The sequence below is a fragment of the Rutilus rutilus genome, assembly GCF_951802725.1.
Source record: "Rutilus rutilus genome assembly, chromosome: 22".
In the NCBI taxonomy this organism is placed as follows: Eukaryota; Metazoa; Chordata; class Actinopteri; order Cypriniformes; family Leuciscidae; genus Rutilus; species Rutilus rutilus.
In genome coordinates, this window is record NC_140227.1 from 13,411,378 (window position 1) to 13,433,855 (window position 22,478).

At 37.8% G+C, this 22,478-nt stretch overlaps 1 protein-coding gene across 2 annotated transcripts; it reads left to right on the forward strand.

Moving 5' to 3' along the window:
* The first annotated feature begins 7,844 nt into the window (after nucleotides 1-7,844).
* On the forward strand, nucleotides 7,845-13,937 carry chrna4b (cholinergic receptor, nicotinic, alpha 4b). Of its 2 annotated transcripts, none has more exons than XM_084395580.1 (7): nucleotides 7,845-7,970; nucleotides 8,138-8,235; nucleotides 9,337-9,488; nucleotides 9,696-9,740; nucleotides 9,883-9,992; nucleotides 11,072-12,458; nucleotides 13,397-13,937. In XM_084395580.1, exons 2-7 carry the CDS (start codon nucleotides 8,178-8,180, stop codon nucleotides 13,520-13,522), a joined length of 1,878 nt encoding a protein of 625 aa, XP_084251706.1. In that variant the 5' UTR covers nucleotides 7,845-7,970; nucleotides 8,138-8,177; the 3' UTR covers nucleotides 13,523-13,937. The 2 variants fall into 2 exon arrangements, with proteins under 2 accessions (XP_084251706.1, XP_084251707.1); XM_084395581.1 differs by having other exon boundaries at nucleotides 7,846-7,938.
* Nucleotides 13,938-22,478: the final 8,541 nt, after the last annotated feature.

Here is a 22,478-nt window from a genome sequence, read left to right on the forward strand (position 1 = left end):
TAGCATTTTAACGTACTACTATTTCTGCAGTATAATAAATAATACATACTGAATGCATTGAATGTCTGTATGATCCTCTACATTCGCCAATAAATGCAGTAGCTTATAAAGTGGTGCACACTGCATGACAAAATATATAAAAAAAATCTTAGAAATCAACAAGCTCGTCTTGACCTTTTATTTAAAGTGCATGTGCTAAATAAATGGAAACAATTACAGTTCTTCTTTTTCTTATTTCTGACTCATATTTGATTAGATAATAATTTTACACAAAATTTAATTAAAAAGATAGCTGGATACCACTAGCATGCAATGTAGCATTCTGTTATTTCAAACATTTAGCATTGCATTCATATTGCTGCACTTACTAATTAAAAAAAATGAGTAGACAATATGCAGTGTATACTGCATGTAGTATGTATTAAGTTAGCAATGCTGGGTTATTTTTCCCCGAAATTTAGAAGCATCACAAATGTATTTTTATGACATTTACAGTAAACATGCCAATTCTATATTGTAAATAGTCAAAGCTAAACGGACACACAATAGGATTTTGGAAGGAAAATTAAGAAAGTAAAAAGAAGAATTAGGTAGAATCAATAAATTATGAATAATTTACTGCCATTGTGTGAATAATATGTAATCATGTAATCCATAAAAAAGTAACTGTAATCTGATTATTAACATTTTAAAACGTTATACAATCTAATCACAAGGAATAAATGTTTGGAATCGGATTACTTAATCCAGATTACATGTAAACAGTTACTACCCAGAAGTGTAAACTTGTATCCAATTCAAAGATTCAGTGAACAGATTTAAGGGCTGATCAGACATGAAGAGTTTCATTTGTCCAGGAAATGAGGTGGTTCTTTACGTTTGCATTTTCAAGGTGAAATTTAAAGAGGATTTATTTAGTGATTTATTCCAGCTGCTACCCTCAAATTCAGATCAGTCAGAAAGGAAAATAAAAGGATCTTACGCAGAGCACCTTGAGGTTTTAATATATGGCACAGTGTGAGAACTTATAGCCTACCACAAATAAAACAACAACATTCAATTTTGTCATTTAATTGGATAACCATATTGTCACACGCATTCAATTTTGTTTGTTCATGGATCAGTTTTCATGGACGTTTAGTTTGTTTTCATCAGTCACATGTGTTCTTTGTCTTGGTTTCCTGCCACTCGTCTGTTTGCATGACACATGTAATAAGAACTAACAATGAGGTGTGATCTCGAGCAGATATTCCTCTACATATTGCTTTTGTTAAAAATGTGTCATACTTTTTGATCTGTGGGTGGCCAGGTCGTACCCATATCTATTTCTGTTTCTTATTAGGGCGAGAGAAAAAAGCACCTCTCTGAGACATCTGTCCCAGTTGTCAAAACCACAAGAGCAAAGACACAGAGTTCTTGCCTTCGTTAGCACCTGCAGAAAACACTGCTCAACCGATGCCCTTCTCAGACCAAGCATCTTAAATCAGTCATCTTTCACTCTATCCTTCTCTCGGTCTGCGTTTATCGCATTTGCTCTCTTTCTCTCTGTCTTCCTCTTTGTCTCTTTTTCTGTCACTTAATGCTCTTGCTGGGTCATCGCACCTCTTTTGGAATCAGATACATGAGAGCTCTGGTTTTTGCTGACTATCGTCTGGTGGGAAATTGGAGTCACTGACCCTGCAGATTCTCCAGAGGTCATCAGGAAAACCTGATGCTTTTTGAGTTTAAAAGGGCCAAAATACAATGAAGCTAGTTGTAATAAAAGGGTATTGATAATCTCTATAGTGTAGTTCATAACCCCTGGCAGCTCATCCATCACAGATATCCTCAGGGTTGTGAACATTTTCATAATTTATTACTATAATTATATGTAATTGATAATTAGTGGTCTTTGATGGAGATACACTTTCCTTGCCTTTGGCCATTTTTGTTTCAATATTTATTTTCAGTATGGGATTCATGGCTGTAGACCAGGGCTGATGTTAATGAGTCCAGGTGAGTTTGACAGATCCATGCCATCTGGCATTCCAGCATACTTGAAGCAGGAATAATAATAATAATAAAAAAAGATGTATCTTATAATAGTTCAGGAAGCAGTTTAAACTTCTAGTTAGTGTGTTGGATATGGTTCTCTGTCAGATTACATTTGACTTTAGAAGCCAGAATATTGCATGATTTACAACACAGTATAAAATCCTAAACAAAAATTAAAAGAGCTATTTAAAAGCAAAGTGTATTTTTTTTAAAACTTTAATAATATGTATTGAGTATATTTAAGGGATAATATACAGTCAGCTGGTTATTTATTTTGTGCTCTATTTCGGCAACAAAAATAGTTTTTGCCACAGCAGTTTCCGAGCAACACACGTGGCGTTTCGTTATCTGAATGAATCGGCTGCTTCGAACGAGGACACACAAAGCTACTGGCGGTTTATCATATTTATGTTAAAAATTTTACCCAACTATGATGACTTCCACTTATGAGAACCCCCAACCCCGGAAATCTGAAACGACTCCATGGTGTACGTGAGTTTGGGGCGGGACTACATGTTATTTTGACCAATGAATGAATAAAAAATTGACAAACAGGTTTTCCTTATTTTTTTATTCTGTTTGGTGACTCCATTCACGTAAAAAAGCACACACTTCACCTTTAAAGAAAGCTTAGCTGGAGTGGGAGTTTGATTAAATGTAACCTTCAGTGTTAAGTCCCTGTCTGTTGGTTCTCATCTGTGGTGTTTGATCCAGAACTGTTTGTCTAGACTCTGCAGTGATTTGTTCGTTTGTGGAGTGACATCATCCTACTCACTGTGAAAATCCTTTTAGGCAACATGAAAAAGTCCAATCGCTCCAACAATTAAATATCGCAGTTTATCAAAAGTGACTGAATGAGGATTCTAAATCCCATAATTTTGTTTGACAGCACAGTCAAATCAGACAATGCTGTTAATGACGTTTGTCAAGGTTTGGAAAACATCCAAACACTACTGCATAGTCTGACTGCTGGCTGCAGCTAAAGAAAGAGACTGCTCATTTGATATTTGGGAATGCAGCTAAAGTTTCAAGCTAAAGGTCTTAAATGATGTATTCCTGCAATTATCACGGGTGTATTTTTAAAAGTCCCACTGGAACCTCAACCAACAACCTCATCAGTATTGCAGCAGGTGGCCATAATCTCATCACATGAGAGAGAGAGCAGGAGAAAGAAAAAAAAGATGTATTGAATGCATTATATACTTATCAGTGTGTAAATGAAATCTACGAATATCTAATGAACCTAAAGACCCCTTTCCATGCAGTGTCTTTATTCAGCATAACAGCATTTAGGAAAAACAGATCAAAAGATTAGTCCTAAATAATGCGATTCTAATGAAATCTATTAGACAAATGTATTGTATGAACTGCCTATTCGAATAAAAGACAACCAAACACAATTATTGATTAATATATTGAGTGTTTCAGATTGTATCATGGGGGGCAGACAATTTCTAATTCTCTTTCATTATTTAAAACAAAAGTAATTGTAGCAGTGTTTGATTGGCAGCTCTGTTATCATATAGATGTACAGATATCTGCGCCACTGTCTTTGTGTGTGTGGTTGAACTACAGGGAGAGCGTTTAGAAATCTATTTATTTGGTGTTAATCCCCATGAGGCAAGAGAAAAGATGAAAAATAAAGGAGAGAGATGGTGTTTCAAAAGCGGAAAAACCCATTTGCATCTTAGCGAGAACAGAGGGACTGTTTCGACATAAAATCAATTTGGACTTGAAGGATTTATGTAGTTGAAATAACCTTTCACACTCAAGGAATTCAGGTTTCAGTGGAGTGTATTATTCCTTTAAACCACATTTGGAATTCGAAAAAATGTGCTCTTTGTATTCATGTTGGTTTCGTACGGTTGCATGGAAAAGTGTCTTTAGGTTCAATAGATATTCATTTATACACTGCTAGACCTTCATGTCTACTGGGATCTCAAAATTACCGGTATAGCCAGTTGATATCTAGAATATCAAAATCAACTGCTGGTGGTAGATCCTTTTCCTATTTAGCACCTAAACTCTGGAACAGTCTTCCTAGCACTATTCGGGAAGCAGACACACTGTCAGTTTAAATCTAGACTGAAAACATACTCATGGCATACACATTATCTATAATTCAAATCATGTAAAATGATTATTAGGCTGCATAAATTAGGTCAGCCAGAACCAGGAACACTTCCCATAACACCTGATGTACTCGTCACATCTTAAGAAGAATGGCATCTACGCTAATAATAGTCTCTCTGTTTATCCTGAGGTTTACCGTAATCGGCCGGATCAGGGCCGTATCCAGATCAGATGAAGGACCTGCGCCTGGACACGACCACAACACAACCACCGTTTTCACAGATTCACGTTTTCGAAGTTTACACGGAGATGATAACGGTATCGTTTTCAAAACTCGATTAAAAACGTGCACTTTGAAACCTACTTCGAAGTTTGCATTCTCAGGCCACCAAAACGCTGTTGTCGTGTAAATGAACGGCCAGAACGCATCAAAAGTTTTTCGCATAAACTGACTGTGTCCGAAATCACCCCCTAGTCCATTAAATAGGGCACTATTTGAGGGAACAGCCATTGGTAGTGGTGTCCGAAACCATATATTGCACATTATCGAGTGCATTCATTCAATCCCACAATGCACTATATGCTCAATAGCTAGAGAATACCCATAATGCATTGTGAGAGTCAATTACCACGCCTGTGCAGAAGATGGCGCCTGCAGCTGAATCATCCAAACGCTGATTCAATGTGCATAATATCATACAGGCATAAATTAGTTTTTAATTGATTAATAAATTGTTAAGTTAAGGTTTATACCTAGTTTCCATGACAGAGTTCAAGATAAATCTTTTTATCATTCATAACAGAATAAATTTAAGTATATTTTTTATTTTATATTTAATGATTATTTTCCAAAACGATGAAGCCAAACTATATAATAAAGGTTTACTTTTCAAGAAGAAGAGTTTTTTCTTTGTAATGACATCAGGACAGTTGTATCACCTGGATATTTTTGACTGTACCCAAAAAATATCAAAATGAATTCTGAGAAATTAAATAGATGGACATCTTAGAACGAGCGTGTTCAAATCATTACATGTATAAGTTGCATTTTTATTTAAATGATGAGGGATAATTCATACAAACATGAAAATGTATGACTTTCGTTCTTCTGAAAAACATAAAAGAAGATATAGTTTGAAGAATGTTTTTATAAACTTTCATTATATGGACAAACAAATATTGAGAGCTTATTCAGAATATCTTATTTTATTTTCCGAAGAGGACGTCATACAGGTCTGGAATAACTTGGGTTAGTAAACGATGACAGAATTTGAACAATCCTTTTAAAAGACAGGACAAAAAACAGGGTCATGTCATTGACCCACATATTCATGAATCTAAGCATTGGCACACATGGAGCGCTGATGAGGTCAGAGGTCATGTATGAGCTCAGATGTGCTGCTTGTATGTAATTCTGATTCCATGGCACAGAAATAACTGTGATGAATTATGGAGGGCTGATATGTGATCAGGTGTTGTGACTGGATACTAGCACCTACACCAGCACAGTATTGATCCACAATTAGATGCAGTTCAGTAAGTCCAATGTGAACATCACATTCAGGATTCCACTTGCTTTATGAGTGTTGCTGTACATTTGGGCATGAATTCATCACATGAATAGCTTTTTATTAAAGTCATATTTCTGTCTATTAAAGAACCATTGAAGTGCTCTCTCTTATGTAATCCTGGTTAAAGTCATATCCGCCTATTGATCAGAGCTATATTATATTACATGCGGTTACGTTAGATAAGCATTCAGGTGTGGAAATTTCAGATTCAATAGGATGATATTGATCCTGAATGTCTGAGTTTAAGCTTATATGAGTGCGTGTATCTGTGTGAACGAGGAAGAGAGAGAGACGACATCTCAGTCAGGTCTTTTCTCTCCGCACCTTAATGAAAGTCTGGATATTTAGATTCAAGGTTGAATTCATTCGCGTGGAGGACAACGTTCTCTGTGGGCATTTGCAAATGGCATCTGATGAAACAAATTATGAATGTTGATGACCGCAGCCACATTCACAGCCAAAAAATAGCTCTTCGCAGCTGGTTTGTGTCCAACAATTAGTGTTTGTAGGCAAACAAATAGGTTACACGGTCTTGCCATTAGGTAAAGTGATAAATCAGCTTTAAGCCGTGAGGGGGAAAACATTTCAGATTGAGAATTTTACATCTCCAAGATGTTTTATGTATGGCGAAGATGCATTGTAAGCTCTCCATGCATGTCCAGTTCATATCTGTATTATTCATAAGGACATTGTGGGTCGTCCATGGCTGATTTATTGCCTCTCCAGACAGATGGTTAATCAGTTTCTTGGATAAGCTCTTGGTGGATTGCAGGTGTGCGTTGGATTGGAAACAGCATGGATAAATATTTTAGAATGCTAATCTATGCCTGATAGCAGCCTGAAGACATGCATGTCTTTCTGTACAATATTAATGACAAATATATTTTTTTTCTCAAAAGGATAGTTTATCTGAAAATTTAAATTGTCATAATATACTCAAAAAAATTGGATCCCATTGATTAACTCTCAATATCTTTGAAAATATATATTTTTTAAAGAAAGAAAGTCACACAAGTTTGGTGAGTGAAAAGGATTTTCTATTTTGAGAGAATTATCCATTTAAGTCTGTATAACAGATAAATAAATGTTGACTGAACCTGATAGTGATGGGGACGAGACCGCCTATGCCGAGTCCGAGTCAAGACCGAGTCTTTGAAGGGTCGAGACCGAGTCAAGACCGAGTCCGTTGGTTTTCAAATACAGTCGCGTCCGAGTCAAGACCGAGTCTTTGAGAAAGCAAGGCCGAGTCCAGACCGAGTCTTTAGGAGTCGAGACCAAGACCATAAAAACATGTCAGTTTTCATATTCATGATTTAATATCACCCCAGTTAATAATCAACAGTTAGGCCTACAGACTAAGCTAGATTGGGAATTGTTTAGAGGAGCAGTCTTAACATCTTAATATGGACTATGCTTTTACTATCATTAAAAAAATGGCCGAGTCAAGACCGAGTCTTTGAAGGAACAAGTCCGAGACGAGTCCGAGAAAGCAGAAATCGGTCTGGAGACCGGACTCGAGTACTACATCACTAGAACCTGATTTCAAATACAACATATTCCTGGATCAACATCTTTGTTAATACTGGAACAACATTCCAATTAACCAATCAGATATGTTGACCTAGGAACGCGTCTAACACTGCAAAATCAGGGCATGCCATCCAATCAGGGACAAACGCTGAGACGGAGTGTCTCTTCTTGTAATTAATAAGCAGACAGCATCCTGAGTTTGGCTGCCACTGCTCATCTGCACTGTTAGATCACTTCCAGACATATTTCAGTCTGTTTATGTCTCCTTGCCTTTGACTTTCCATCCTCTCTCTCTCTCTCTCTCTCTCTCTCTCTCTCACCTGCTTGCTCTTTTGAGCCTGTATTTTTACTATCTTAAACTTCTTTTAAAGGCTAAACATTAAAAAAACTGCTTGGAAAATGCCATTAAAAACCTATCATGATCATAAATATATATCAAGCACTTTTAAACAAGGCATTTGGCCAAATCATTTTGAGGGTTTTGTCCTCAATCAATATCATTCAGTTCTCTCTCTCTTTCTCTCTCTCTCTCTCTCTCTGTGACATTCTCATGTATAAGGCACAGCCTCCAGCGCACAACATCTACTCAGCGTAATAGGCAAAGATTGGAAGGTGGAGGGGCCGGAGAGGAAAGATACTGAGAGTGAAACAGCAAAATACTCACACAGAGAGAGAGAGAGAGAGGATGGAGAGAAAGTGGGAGGGAAAGACTCTAATGACAGCTAGAGAGGTATTCTGAGGGACTCCTCACTTTTACGAAAGGTTTGGACACTGAGTGACTTTTTGTGGCTGTTTTCATGCACTTTTTAAGTCAGTTTGCAGAGAGATGATCTACGGGTCTTTTTAAAATATATATATATATATACTTTTTGTCTAATATTTAGGCAACTGGACATTGTTATCAATTTTCTGTGTCAAAATTCTTGCAGATCACCAGAGTGGGATATCATCTGACATCAAGTGGACAAAATGAGAGCAGCGTGGAGTGTCTTCTTTCTTCTGTCTGTCTGTTTGGAGCTGGCATTTGGTAAAGTCTGACCTTCGTTTTAATTTTATTTGTAACTCGCTGTAGTTGTGCCCAGTTTCCTGTTTATGTATTGATGCAGCGTGAATGAGGGAGTAAGCTTTTCAGCCTTTTGTTTTGTTTTGTTACAACATAACGTTTAATGGGTGCTCCTACAAAATCCCTACACATTGCTAGAAGGAAAGCTGCAGTATAACTATAATACAATTATAATTATAAATAATAAGAATAAGAATAGTAACAAATAACTGTAGGTTCTCAGTTTAAAAGGAATGTTGGTCTTTATTAAATGCTTTTACGTATGTACATTTAAATCAATAACTTGATACATAGCACTTATTGTGTACATACATACACTGTAAAAAATTTGCTGTAGTTATGCAGCTGTTTGCCAGTAACTTACTGTAGATTTAAATTTATGTTATTTACTGGCAACAGTTTGTTCAAAGTTAAATGAACATTAAACATTAACAAGTCTTTGTCTTTACAGAATAAAATTATAAAATAACAATCTAATGCAAAGCATTCTGAGAACCAGAAATCTTCATCAACCTTTTTCTGTTTTTTTTCCTTCAGATTTTGGTTCCCAGAATGCTTTGCATGAGGCTGTTATTTTAGTTTTATTCTGTAAAGATAAAGACTTGTTAATGCTTAATGTTCATTTAATTTTGAACAAATTGTTGCCAGTAAATAACATCAATTTAAATCTACAGTAAGTTACTGGCAAGTAGCTGACAGTAATACTGTAATTTCTACAGATTTTTCTAACAGTGTATTTTTACATTGTACTTATATTTAACATACATGTAATTCATTTCTGTAATTACATAATTACACTGTTGACCCATCCCTTACACCTTAACCCACCCTTAAACCTAAACTTACCACCAAACCAAAACGTACCCGTATCCCACCTCAGTGTTTTGCAATACAACATCAACACAATAAACATTGTACATAAAAATGATTTATTATGTAAGTACATAGTAGTTAAAGACACAAGTGTGACCGGATTTCTTGAAATCATATTTATCATATTTGCATAGAATCAGTTTAACACTGTAATTGTCTCAGCAGTTAAAACAAAAAAAATCCTTTTGCCAGTGTTTTCCATCAGTCCAGCTCGTGCCCATGCGGAAGAAAGACTCCTCCAATCTTTGTTCAGCAACTACAACAAGCTCTCTCGTCCTGTAGCAAACATCTCAGACGTGGTTCTGGTCCACTTTGGCCTGTCCATTGCTCAGCTCATTGATGTGGTGAGTCTCAGATGCACTCCAGTGCAGCAACAACTTGATTTTACAAAAATGTATGGACATCTGTCAATCAACAAATGCTTGAGGCAGTGAAAGATGTTGTATTTTTTTATTTTTTAAATGTGCAAGCATTTGCTCAATGCAGAGTCACCCCCTTCTCTTATTACTCTCTTTCACATGGGTATCCCACTTTGCTTCATAATAAACCAGGATGAGAAGAATCAGATGATGACCACAAATGTCTGGGTGAAGCAGGTATGTTTTTTATAAAAAAAAACAGCCCATAATTGGGCATTAATGAGATTTTTAATTGGAACTGGGCTCTTGTTGCTTCACTCTCCACCCCTGTCATACCTGCTGGTTGTGAGCGGTGATGAGCGCACATGTTTCCCTGCAGGAGTGGAACGATTACAAGCTGCGCTGGAACCCAGAGGAGTATGAGAATGTCACCTCCATCAGGATCCCCTCCGAGATCATCTGGAGACCGGATATTGTCCTCTATAACAAGTGTGTAAGGCTTTTAACAATCCGGAATTCAGCCAAATCCATTTCTAAAAATCGACATCTTCAAAACACAGTTAACCTCCCACTGTTCCAGTATTGTAATGTGTTCGCGCTATTCTGTTGGGTAACTGTTAATGGCGCTCAGTTAGCTCTTTTCCTCATTTCAAATTTACACACTTTTACCGCAAAAACAATTCTTTGTCAATATACAAAATTTCAGATTTCAAACATTTCAGGTAATATAAGGATGTTTTATTTAACTTTCATAAAATTACTAGATTACTTATTACTCAGCTTAATCCTGAATTCCTGAATCAACATCTGCCTCACTTCAAGTTACCATTACTTTCATTGGTTATCGTGATTTTGCCAAGTAAGATGTCATATTTTTTTTATCCTGGAACAACATTCCTGTCCAGAAATGTAGTCCTACCCCTTAACCTAACCCTACCACCTAACCCTGGTTGTAAGCCTGATCTTGACATAAACTGTAAACTTGTCCCTCAATTCTGATTGGTTGATTTGAATGTTGTTCCACGATCAACAAAGATGTTGATCCAGGAACATGTTGTACTTGGTGAAATCACGTTTACCACTTTGGTCGATGTCTGTTTTGTACTTAAGGTTTGTTAAACTTAAAAACGTATCATTAATGGTTGATGTGTTGAAGATATTTTAATAATTTCATTTTATAAACGACATTTTAATAAAAACATTTACAGTGACTAACAACTCCTAACATTAGGATATTTTTTGTCTCTTGAAACTTGAAGTAAACAATGACAAAAGATTTTGATTACATTTTTTCTTATATATGACCTTTGATTGCACAATTGCATTTTAAGTCACTACTGAAGCATATACAAATTATAAGTTCTCTACCATTCTCTTGATCCAAGAGATTTGCTCTCTCGGGAATAAAGGTTCTGAGAGTTGCGAGTTTCTCTAAACCCAAGCGTGTCAAAGACGTCACAGGTTATTGGTGGCTTGGCTCACACTGACACCACTTAAGCTGTCTTTCACATTGCTTCACAGATATTTCATTGCAGGCACTGTCTGACAGAATTGTGTTTGATCTGCAGTGCGGACGGAGACTTCGCAGTGACTCACTTGACTAAAGCCCAGGTGTTTTACAACGGCAGGATAAAATGGAAACCACCTGCCATTTATAAAAGCTCCTGCAGCATCGATGTCACCTTCTTCCCCTTCGACCAGCAAAACTGCAAGATGAAATTCGGCTCTTGGACGTACGATCAGGCCAAGATTGACCTGGTCAGTATGGCCAGTGATGTAGACCAGATGGACTACTGGGAAAGCGGGGAATGGGTCATAATGAACGCCGTTGGCACTTACAACATCAAGAAGTACGAGTGCTGTACGGAAATATACCCAGACATCACCTACTACTTCATCATCAGACGTCTTCCACTGTTCTACACCATCAATCTAATCATCCCCTGCCTGCTTATATCCTGCCTGACGGTGCTGGTCTTCTATCTTCCCTCAGAGTGTGCAGAGAAAATCACGCTGTGTATCTCCGTCCTGCTCTCTTTAACCGTTTTCCTCTTGCTAATCACTGAAATTATCCCCTCAACCTCACTGGTCATTCCGCTTATTGGCGAGTACCTACTCTTCACCATGATCTTCGTCACTCTCTCCATCATCATCACGGTGTTTGTGCTCAACGTACACCACCGTTCGTCCCGCACGCACAACATGCCACACTGGGTCCGCCAGTTTTTTCTTCACCTGGTGCCCCGTTACCTGTTCATGAAGCGTCCACCTGCCTCAGGTAAGAGGAACTGTGGGAAACTGATTGAGATGATGCACAAGCCAATGGAGGCACAGTCCATGTTTCTACGGACCAACATTCTGGATATCTCCCCGCAAAGTCCGCTCCATCATTTGGTCCCTTCGGTTGACAAGTTGGATCAAATTCCGCAGGACTCTTCCCCCAAACCCATGTTTTTCTGCAGTTCTCCCAGCAGCGAGTATTCCATCCTGAAAGAAGAAACTTCCCAAACACCTCAAACGCCGGTCATCGGTTACACGTGTGCATACACAAACAGCATATTCGCCTCCAGCACATCTTCATTTCCAGATACTATCATCGGTACTCTGCTGCACACTATCCCGAAGGATGGAGCCGAGTGTACAGACTGTGATATCAAAGGCCACAGTGCTGAGAGTGTCTTCATGGAAGCCAATGAGAGTGTTCAGGGAGCAGGGAGCTGTCAACACTGTCTTACTTCTGAGGGGACGAGTCTGCAGAAGCATGGTCACGATGAAGTAGGCAGGTGTATCAGACACAACATGCCCAACGCTCAGATCTTCAGCTCGAGCAGTGACGGCACTACTGATCTGAATGCCGTGGAGCCGATGAGCAATCTGTCGCAGTCGCTTCTCAGAGCCTTAGAAGGAGTTCAGTACATTGCTGACCATCTCAGAGCAGAAGATTCAGACTTTTCAGTAAGTTTTAAAGGAAAATCATTTACTCACCCTCATGTCATTCCAAACCCAATGGACTTTTTTTCTTTCATTGGTGGAAGATAAAAAGTTGTTCACGTTGCTCTTTTCAACACAATAAATCAAACAGTGACCAGAGGCTGTAAAGACTTTACAGCATAAAAGTAGTTCATGACTGTTTATCACTGAAAGTAACTTACTAGTTAGTACACTGTAAAAAATTATATGATCAGTAGTTATGACATGTTTTTGCATTGTTTTTACTCATCAAAATAGTTAAGCAATTGTCAACTTTTTTATGTTATACACGATTCAACAGTTTTTAAGTCAGTTTAATGTCATTTAAGTTGAAATTACTTAAATATCCAAGTTGATTGTACTTAAAAATTTAAGGCAGCAACTTTTTTTAATTCTGGTAACTCCTCTTAACTAATCATTTAAAAAAACGATTCAGTAATTTGCACTGTATATAATAACCAGCTCATAAGGAGTAATGCTCGAATGTTTACGTGCGTAAGAAACTAATTGTGTTTATCAAAAGAAATAAAGTAATGGGTTTGGAATGACATGAGTTTAAGTAGGTTACGGTTTTGTCTTTGGATGAAGTATTCCGGCAAAAATACAGTACAGATGAAAGTAAAAAATAAAAACAAAGAGCTCCAAAGGTAAACAGACTGTAAAAAGAAATCTGTTTACTTGCAATAAGAACTTTAGATTCCTCTTTAGCAAGAGATTCTCAAGTTCTTCTGACGCACTTTGAACTGGCCTTTGATACTGGTATTATTTTTTTATCACTGTTCTTGCTATACTACACAAACCAGAAAACACTGTGGTCTCACAGGAAAGTAGTCATCCAAAAAATCAATTCTGAGAGGGAAATACATGAGTGGAAAATATATCATGATATCTGAAACGAATGAATCTCTTTTTTCCCCCACCAGGTGAGGGAAGACTGGAAATACGTTGCCATGGTGATTGATAGAATATTCCTCTGGATGTTTGTGCTGGTGTGCATTCTGGGGACGGTCGGACTGTTCCTCCCACCGTGGCTGGCTGGAATGATCTAGAACGTCGTGCGGAGTCTTTGATTGGCTCTGAGTGGGTGGGGAATGGCCTTGTCTATCACACTTGACTTCAGTGACCTCATTAAACATCCGCTGTCATGGAAATTAAGTGATGTTTAATGTCAGTGCTTCTGCGTGCAACAGGAAGTTAGTATTGGGATTCTGTAGATTTAAAGGACTGTTTTGGGTTAAATGGAAGTTAATGAAAAATGAAATTAAATCAAATGAAACTGTGTTCGTTTACTCACCCTCATTTCTTTTGAAATATATAATGTTCTTTCATCTGTGGATTAAGGAAAAAGTTTGATGATGGTACTGGTCGCTCTTTTCAATCCAAATATAAGTTTTAAGACTTAAAAAAGGACACAAAAGTGGGACGTACGACTCGTGTGCTATATTCCGAGTCTTCTGAGGTCATACGAGGTCATCAGTAACTTAACTTGTATTTAAACCCGGAATATTCCTTTAAAGAAAGCTGGGTGAGTTGATTCAGTGTGTCATCTTAAGTACTGCAAGAGCAACTTTAATGAATTCTAAACCCACTGATATAAAAACACATCAACTTTAAGAATACATCTAACTTAATGTTTAACACTGAACAGATTTAAATTATTTATGTGAATAATTTTCCCTATTCTAAGTATTGCATCACAGCACATGATTTCAGTATTGTGAGAATGGCTTACAGGAGATTTCAGCTGTGAAAGGTAACACGGGTGACAGCAGATACAATTCTGAAATAGTGTGTTCAAGTCTGTCTCGAATGTGATAAGAATTCATAAAGAATCCACAATTTCTCAAGGTCTGCTTGTATTTCAGTTAATCACATTTACAAACAATGAAATATATCAAATTGAAGATGTCAAAAGAATCGGGTCCATCGTACACTATTTATGTCCAATAAAGTTGCAAGATTATTTATTTTCAATAAATCAAATGTTTTGCAGGAGCAAGCGAAAATGATGGTGTTTAAGATATTTACTAAACATCAGTGATGATTTAGTAACTGAATGTTAGGATGCCAGCTGAAAAGCCATATGGACGAGTGATGAAATATCTTCAAATGAAAAGAAATAAGTCCAGTTATTGCAAATAAAAACCACGAGATTTGTGTTTTAAATCTGCCTTTCAAGTATTTCATGGATTTTATATTTTGCTATTAAATGCTGAAATTTCCCAATGACAGGTTTAGCAGCCTAAGGCATGCTCTGTTATCTTCCGAAATACCTGTCAGGGAAAATCTGCTATAGCCTTCTCTCCTCTCATGTGGTGGATGAGTTGCCCTACAAAAGAAGAGGTCACAGGTTGAGTTGAATCAGTGGCTCAGGGCAGATGGAAAGCTCAGGCTGTCAGAATGAACCAATGCCGTCGTCCACTTCAAGAGCATCACCTCACCAATCACGCACTTAAAGCACCGATATTGGATTCCAGCATCCACAACAAAATGAAACCTGTCAAAAAGTTTTGGTTACCTTTGAAACATGTACTATTTATTATTCCTTTGTCTGTCTTTGTAAATAAATATTTGATTGTTTCAATAACACACACGCGCACGCACACACGCGCACACACACACACACACACACACACACACACACACACACACACACACACACACACACACACACACACACACACACACACAAAAGAATATATAACAAGAAACAAAGTGCTCAGCTTGGGCAACACGTCCTGCTTGGGTTCATACATATTTAAACAAATGTCCACCAGCCAAATATAAATATTCTGCAGAGTAGTTCAAATAAAAGCCCCATTTATTGTATATATTTGGTAAAAAATCAAATGTAATGACTGGAAGTATGTGGCAATAAATGCTGAGATGCTCTGAATGTTGTTACTTATAATGCGTTTTGGAAATAACCTCTCTGATCTGATTCTAGGAGATCACTATACCTGTAACCAGGACTGGACTGGATAATCCTCAATTTCAAGAGGGGAATCCCCTTTACCCCACTGAAAAGACCAGTTTGCTCTCTGTCATGTTTTGGATGAGGGTGTCCTGGTTATTGTAGGTTTTGCCGGTTAAAAGAATGGCACTGCTGGTCCACAAGGTAATAGAATAATTTAAAAATGAAAAAAATATTTAGAAGATGTTACAAAAAAGTGGTATACAATATATCAAAAGGAATTTATCATAGAAGAGCCAACATCACTACTGTGACAGGTTCATAAGGTAAAGAAGGGCATAAATTTGAGGAATTTATGCTTAAATTATAGAACATTATTTTGCTATTTTGCTTAAATTAAATGCATAAATTAGTATGCATTAAAATTAGTAAAAGCTACACTCTGTATCTTTTGACCCTATAGTGTCTTGCAGAACAATATTGTTTAGGCTGTGATTCTACTCTGCTCTTCTGTTCACATAAATGAGGTTTGAGGCGCAGATGTACACAAATACAGGACAGAGCGCATGAACAAATAAATAACAGTTTCCTCTTTTTTACAACAAATTCCACGAGGTTTGCCATTTTGAATGTTCCATGCATGGTCACATTTTCTTGTTTGTGACTATTTACATTTAATCATTTAGCAGACACTTTTATCCAAAGCAGCTTACAAATGAGGAGAACAATAGAAGCAATTAAACTAACAATAGGACAACAATATGCAAGTGCTGTGGCCCTTCTCAGTTTAATCTAACGCAGTATACATAATAAAATAAAACAAATAAAATAGAAGAGAAAAGAATAAGCCTATATACTCCCACACCATACGTGCTGACATGCACTGGCGAGCTGTAGGCTATTCAATTTTTCCGTTAAATCTGTCCCGACAGCTCTAAAATATAAATCATTATAGGTTTTTGAAAGTGTATTTGTTTTGTTTTTTTTTGTTTTTTTTTTATCAGCGTAAAGTTAAATAAATAAAGTATTAAGGTGGAAGTGGATGTAAGGCATAAGGCATAAAGTAAGGCATGAAATGGAAGTTGTGATGGATGCGTCTGAAAGCTGCAGCTGACTTATCAGGCAATGAGGCAGGGTTTGCGTATGAAGGTGTCTCGCGAAACTGATTTCGGACAGGCTTCTGAGGCAGCATAAACAGGATAAAATAAGTGAGCTTTGGTGAAAACTAAGAGAATATTCAATTACTACAACAGTAATTTCTCGATAGAAATAACATCAAAAGTGGAAAAAGTGGCCAAAAAAACAACAACAAAAAAACATGTAGGCCTATTTACACAAACTGAAAACCAGCAGCAACGTTCAGATATATATATATTTTATTTTTTTTACCTTAACTGTGCACAGAATGGAACACACAGTGGGATATCTTAGGCAGCGACGGATACATCTTTGCTGCCAAAAATCAATCAGATGAAGGTATCTCAGGAGACAGGAAGCTAACATAGGATATTTGGACGTGCCTTCATTCCTCCGAAGGCAGCAGTTTTCAGCTTTCAGACGCAGTCTGCGCCCCAATTCACCTACTTACTATGCCCTTACTGTTTTTGTGGAAAAAAAGTACATACTTTTGACTGTGTAGCTGTAGCAGAAAAGTAAGCAAGATTTGGGACATAGCTTCTTCGTCATTATTGCATCTTTAACAGAGAGCTCTGCCGCTTAGTTTCGTGCACCCTTTCACCATTTAAACTGCCCTGTTAATCATCTTGTCACAGTTTAAGTCCCTTTAAGAAAAGTCATTTCAGTCTGCGGCCATCTTTGAAACGCCTCTCGGGCATGTGAGTGCAGCTCTTATCTCTTTGAATGGAGAAACATCAAATTCTCCAAAACCGTTTGCCAAGATTACGATTAAATTTCATATTTGAAATCACCAATGAAATCTGACAACAACTGTCTCATAAATTTAGTTTTTAAATGCTCAAATCATGACAGAAAACGACATTTTTCAGCAGTGGAAGCACGTCTGACTGAACCGGAGCTTCTAACGGGAACGGCAGCTGCAGTGACGTGACGACTTTACCAATCGCCGATTGGCTCTTATTTAGAAGGCGGGATTTATTCCGTCATATTGAGCGTTGCACTTTCCCCATTCAAAACAATACGAGAGACGCGTCTTGTGCAGCCGCCATTTTGAACTTGAAAGTGAGGCTCCGGTGGGAAGAACCCCGGAAGTACAGATAAACAACAATGCCTTGGACTACCAACCTGAAGCTGCTGCCGCGATTTACACTATTGGAAGATAATTTCTAATATAGGATATGTATATAGTTCATTCCTGCTTCGTTTTTTACTCTCTGAATTATAAAAAAATTATTTTATTTATAAATAAATTTCACTGTATATAGTCTAAAGTATGAAAGAAATGTATGTACAGTTTTAGAATTGACACAACATCATTAAACACAACAATACGCCATCGCATTCACGACTCTCCTATGATTAAAGGCGACACTTCCGGTTTTCTTCCCACCGGAGCCTCGCTTTCGATTTCAAAATAACGGCTGCGTGAAATCAGCGTATAGTCTTTGATCCTACGCATTCCATTTAATTTAATTAAATTTCCTACTGTTTCTGAGAGAAATCTTGAAAGTTGATGACCAAACGTATCATTACAAAAGGTCACAATCGGATAACATTGAATAAATATCTTTTCGTCAGGTTAGATACTGATAATTAATTACTCATTCCCCTTTATCTAAACCTCTCTACTGTCAGACTCGCACATCCGCCATGTTTGTAGTTTTTATTTTATTTTAAGACTGATAGTATGCAAATTGGGACGCAGGCGCAGCAATTTAGTCTTTTCTCCCTATTGTGACGTATATCCGAGTGAAACGGCTTCTCGAACAAGAAAAATGTAGGTTAGGACTTGATTTTGTCGGGAATTGATTGGATCTTGTGGTTTGCTATTGCTGTGATCTCATGTGAGTGACAGCTTGTGCCCTCACGCCAGTAAACACGTAATCAGAAAGAAGAGATGTTTCTGCAATAGGGAGAGAAGTTGTTTTGATTAAAGGTTATGAGGGCACATGAATTAAAAATAGTTTTTATATATGTGCATGGATAAATCATTTATTATATCATGGTGACTTTAAATCTAAAATATTGTCATGGTGACTTTAAATCTGTCTTCTACCACAGAGAGATTGAAAAGTGTAGAAGCGTAACCAAATAACACATAACAGACAAATATTTGTTATTCTGGGAGCCAGTTCTTACCGAAATGCTTTGATAATACAAATAGAGGTAGTGTGATAATCATTTTTCAGCATGCAAAAAAAAGGAGAGCCTGTGAGACTCTAGTGTCTGCCGAAGGACAATACGCTAGGTCAGTGTGAAAAAAGAGGGCAGTGGTTCATTATTTTCGCTCATTCACAGAGACCGTTATCATTTTGAATTCAGTCGTCTTCTGCTCCTGAGCCTTCAGCCTGCAAACACAGCAGAATCCCAAAGGAGAAAAAAGAGGGGGCACAACTCATACTATAGTGTGAAAAGGAACAGCAGACTGAGGAGGAACTGGAAGAAATAATGAGAGAGTGATAAAGAGAGAGAAAGAGAGGGAAAAAGGAAGAGAGGTGTAATGAAGTCTACCTTTCGTTCCATCTGCTCAGGGACTCGGTGAGCGGCAGGACTCTCTCCACATGAGCGACCTGGAGGAGTCAAGTGTTCAGGGAGCGTCTGGTGTTGTTTCACTCCTGCAGGTGTCCGAGAAAGTAACGGATGACTTTAATGAGTAGGAAAAATCTGCTTGAGCTTTATCACCAAGTTCAAGTCACTGGGTCTCATTCTAATCACACTAATAATTGCGTGGACTATTCTTATACGCACATTTATAAGCACTAATTCGCCACATGTACATATGAGCGATTACTAATTTGATAAATAAAACTAAACTATCTCCATATAAGGGCTTTCCGCAAAAACCTTTCCTAGTTTCCCAGCTAACAGTTTCCTAGTATCCCAGCTAACATTCTCAGAACTTTGGCTAATGTTCTGGAAAGGTTCTCTCAAAGATATCATGAACAAACCTTCTTTCAGTAACATTAATAGAATGTTCGTTAAAAGTTATCTGGTCTTTAAAAATGTTCTCAAAACGGTAGCACAAAAACGTTATTCACAAATTTCCTAAAATGTTTTATTTGGAGGCTCGTCCAGCGGTTTTTAATGTTACTGCTTAAAGGGATAGTTCACTTTGAAATTAAATTTTGGTATGTTTTAGCTTACCTCAAGGGCATCCAAGATGTAGGTGTCTTTGTTTCCGCAGTAGTTTCAATTTTGATATTTTCAGGTCAAACCGTTCTTGTCTGTCAGTCATATATGCAGGTCTATGGTCACCACCTCAAAAAGCATGCACAGAGAAGTCCAAATTAAACAATTCCCCATCGTAAGTACACAATGATAGCCTGACTACGCCAGACTTCATACTTCCGCTCAATTTCATTTCGCTTCTGTACTCAGGCTGAGACCGCGTCATAGCTTTCCGTTTTCCTCCGGCCTGAAAACAGCCGGCCAATCAACGAACAGAGGGCGGGCTGAGAGCCGTAGACGCTGATTGTACCGTGGATGCGTAGATTTACTTCACATAATCTGCAAAAGTCGTTCACAGCCATGTTCACTCCGGTATTTCGCTCGATGGTTTTGTTTTCGCATCATACATGTGTTTACAGTGGAAGTTAGATGCGGCTGAGCATGTGCATAACACACGCCATAACCAAACGTTATGTGATTGGCTTACGGATAACCAATGATTTTAAGCTTCAGACTAGCGCCCCCAGGCGGTAAAGAAAACGTTTTTCTATTACGGAACTCCAGACTCTCTCTACGAAGCAAAGCGAAGTAGCAGAGTCTGGTATTACCAGGCTAACACATTGATGGCCTAAGACACGAAACGAGCGGTTTGTGTGAGAAAACGAACAGTATTTATATAGTTTTTACCTCTTGTACACAACCACGTCCAAGTGATCTGAGGGCGCGCGCGCTTCCTGCTGTGTGACGTGTGCGCGCGTTCTGGCTTCAGATCACTTGGACGTGGTTGTGTACAGACTGTGAGGTAATCGGAGCTGCTAACACACACGCTAGCTCTTGAAGCTCCGCCCTCTGTGCCGGGAGCAGCAGCTCATTTGCATTTAAAAGGACACACACAAAACTGGCTCACCCTCAAAAAGTGATACTTTTAACATGCTATAAAAAATATCTGTTGGGTATTTTGAGCTAAAACTTCACATTCACACTCTGGGGACACAAGCTACTTATTTTACATCTTGTGAAATGAGCATTATAGGACCTTTAATGGTTATGGTTAATAACAAAACATCACATATAATTTTGTTTGCTTGGTTACAGCCTTTCAGCAAACATATGACAAAGCAAAATCAAGTGTGGAATCTCCTCAAAACCAGTTCAAACACAATAACAGATACGTAACAGAACAATAACTTATACAGACCCGGATTGCAGACCATGATTAGCCAGCTATATATATGCATTTTTATGCAGTTTTTAACCATGCAGCTCTAGCTATAACACACTTTTCTTACTTGTTTACTATAGTGAATGAGACTCACTATGGCATGTCAGTGTAAAGCTTTAAAGGTGCACATTGTAATGTTTATGTTGCACTGGCCGATATGGTCACATTCACAAATCCCAACTGGACACAAGACCTGCAATAAGACTTTGATCAGGTTTGAATGTGTACTTGCATAAATGAGATTTGAGACATACTGTACAGGAGACGTACAACATCCCAACACTTATTAATGTTTACTTCTTTTGTGGGGGTGAAACATGACATGGACACTTTCTTGACAGGCTTTGTGAGCTTCACCCACACAGATCTGTAAGGTGTTGAGGTAGGAGGCTGTTATGAACACAAGTGTCAGAGTCTGAATTTGATGATTTGAACTAAGCTCAACACACATGTCCAAAAGTGAGCAACCTTGGTTTAAGCCAACTATATTGTTAATTTCTTACTGTATTTCGTGTTTAATTTCACACTCACACACACACCCACACACACAAAACAATTACAGAAAAAGTAAATACTACAACAAAAATATATGATATTATGAACAATAATTCTGCTAGACATTTACACTTTTTTTCTCTAAAAGATTATTATATTCCTTTCCCCATCTGCAAGTTAAATATTTTGCTGTAACGTTATAATATAAAAATGACCCTGACCTTCATTTGCAGTTTGTCTGTCTACATACAGGGGGCAGTAGTACAGGGATGAGGAATTACAGCGTGAGCTTTTAGAAGAACAGATCCTGTCATGTTTGCTCTCTACAACACTGACCCAGAGAGGTGGGAAAGGTGAAAGTTTAGGGGACTGAGTGTCTGTAAGAACTCCAGAACCTGGATCCCACAGCGCCCCCTGCAGCTCCAGTCCAGACAGACATATAGCACTTGGTGGTGGAAAGGATTGTGATACCGTATCATGTAGCACCTGTGCGAAAAAAGGATCGACAAGCTAGGTAAATTGTATGGCACTTTGCATGAATATAGTATACTTTGGTTAGAGGCAAAGTTCCATGTTTGTTTGTTTTTTAGTCTTGAAAGAACTACAATCACCCGCCACTTTATTAGGTACAATTGTTCAACTGATCGTAAACACAAATATCTAATCAGTTAATCACATGGCAGCAATTCAATGCATCATCAGATTAGTTATGTTGGCATGGTCAAGACGATCTGCTGAAGTTCTAATTGAGCATCCATGGATGGGGAAGAAAGGTGGTTTATGCTGCCTTCACGTGCAATCGAAACTTCCTACTTCCCACTTCTGAATTTATGGGTTCAAGTTCAAGAGCTGGGATTGCTGTTGGAAAGAACAGGGATCATGAAGGACATCAGGTTTATTCTTGTCTATTTATTGGGAAAATCGTATTAAAGCCAAAGTTATATTTAGCGTTCCATTCACTGACAACCATATAAATATTCCGTACAATCTATAGTCAGCGTGCTGACTGTAATTTCGGTCAAATGCATGCTATTTTCACTGTGTATAAAACAAATAATAAATAATAAAA

Bases quoted from the DNA above. Each gene is read 5' to 3' on its own strand.
- chrna4b (XM_084395580.1), top strand. From the start codon at position 8,178: ATGAGAGCAGCGTGGAGTGTCTTCTTTCTTCTGTCTGTCTGTTTGGAG. The intron at 9,741-9,882 runs GTATGTTTTTTA...GTTTCCCTGCAG, and splicing joins CAAATGTCTGGGTGAAGCAG to GAGTGGAACGATTACAAGCT. The intron at 9,993-11,071 runs GTGTGTAAGGCT...TTTGATCTGCAG, and splicing joins GATATTGTCCTCTATAACAA to TGCGGACGGAGACTTCGCAG.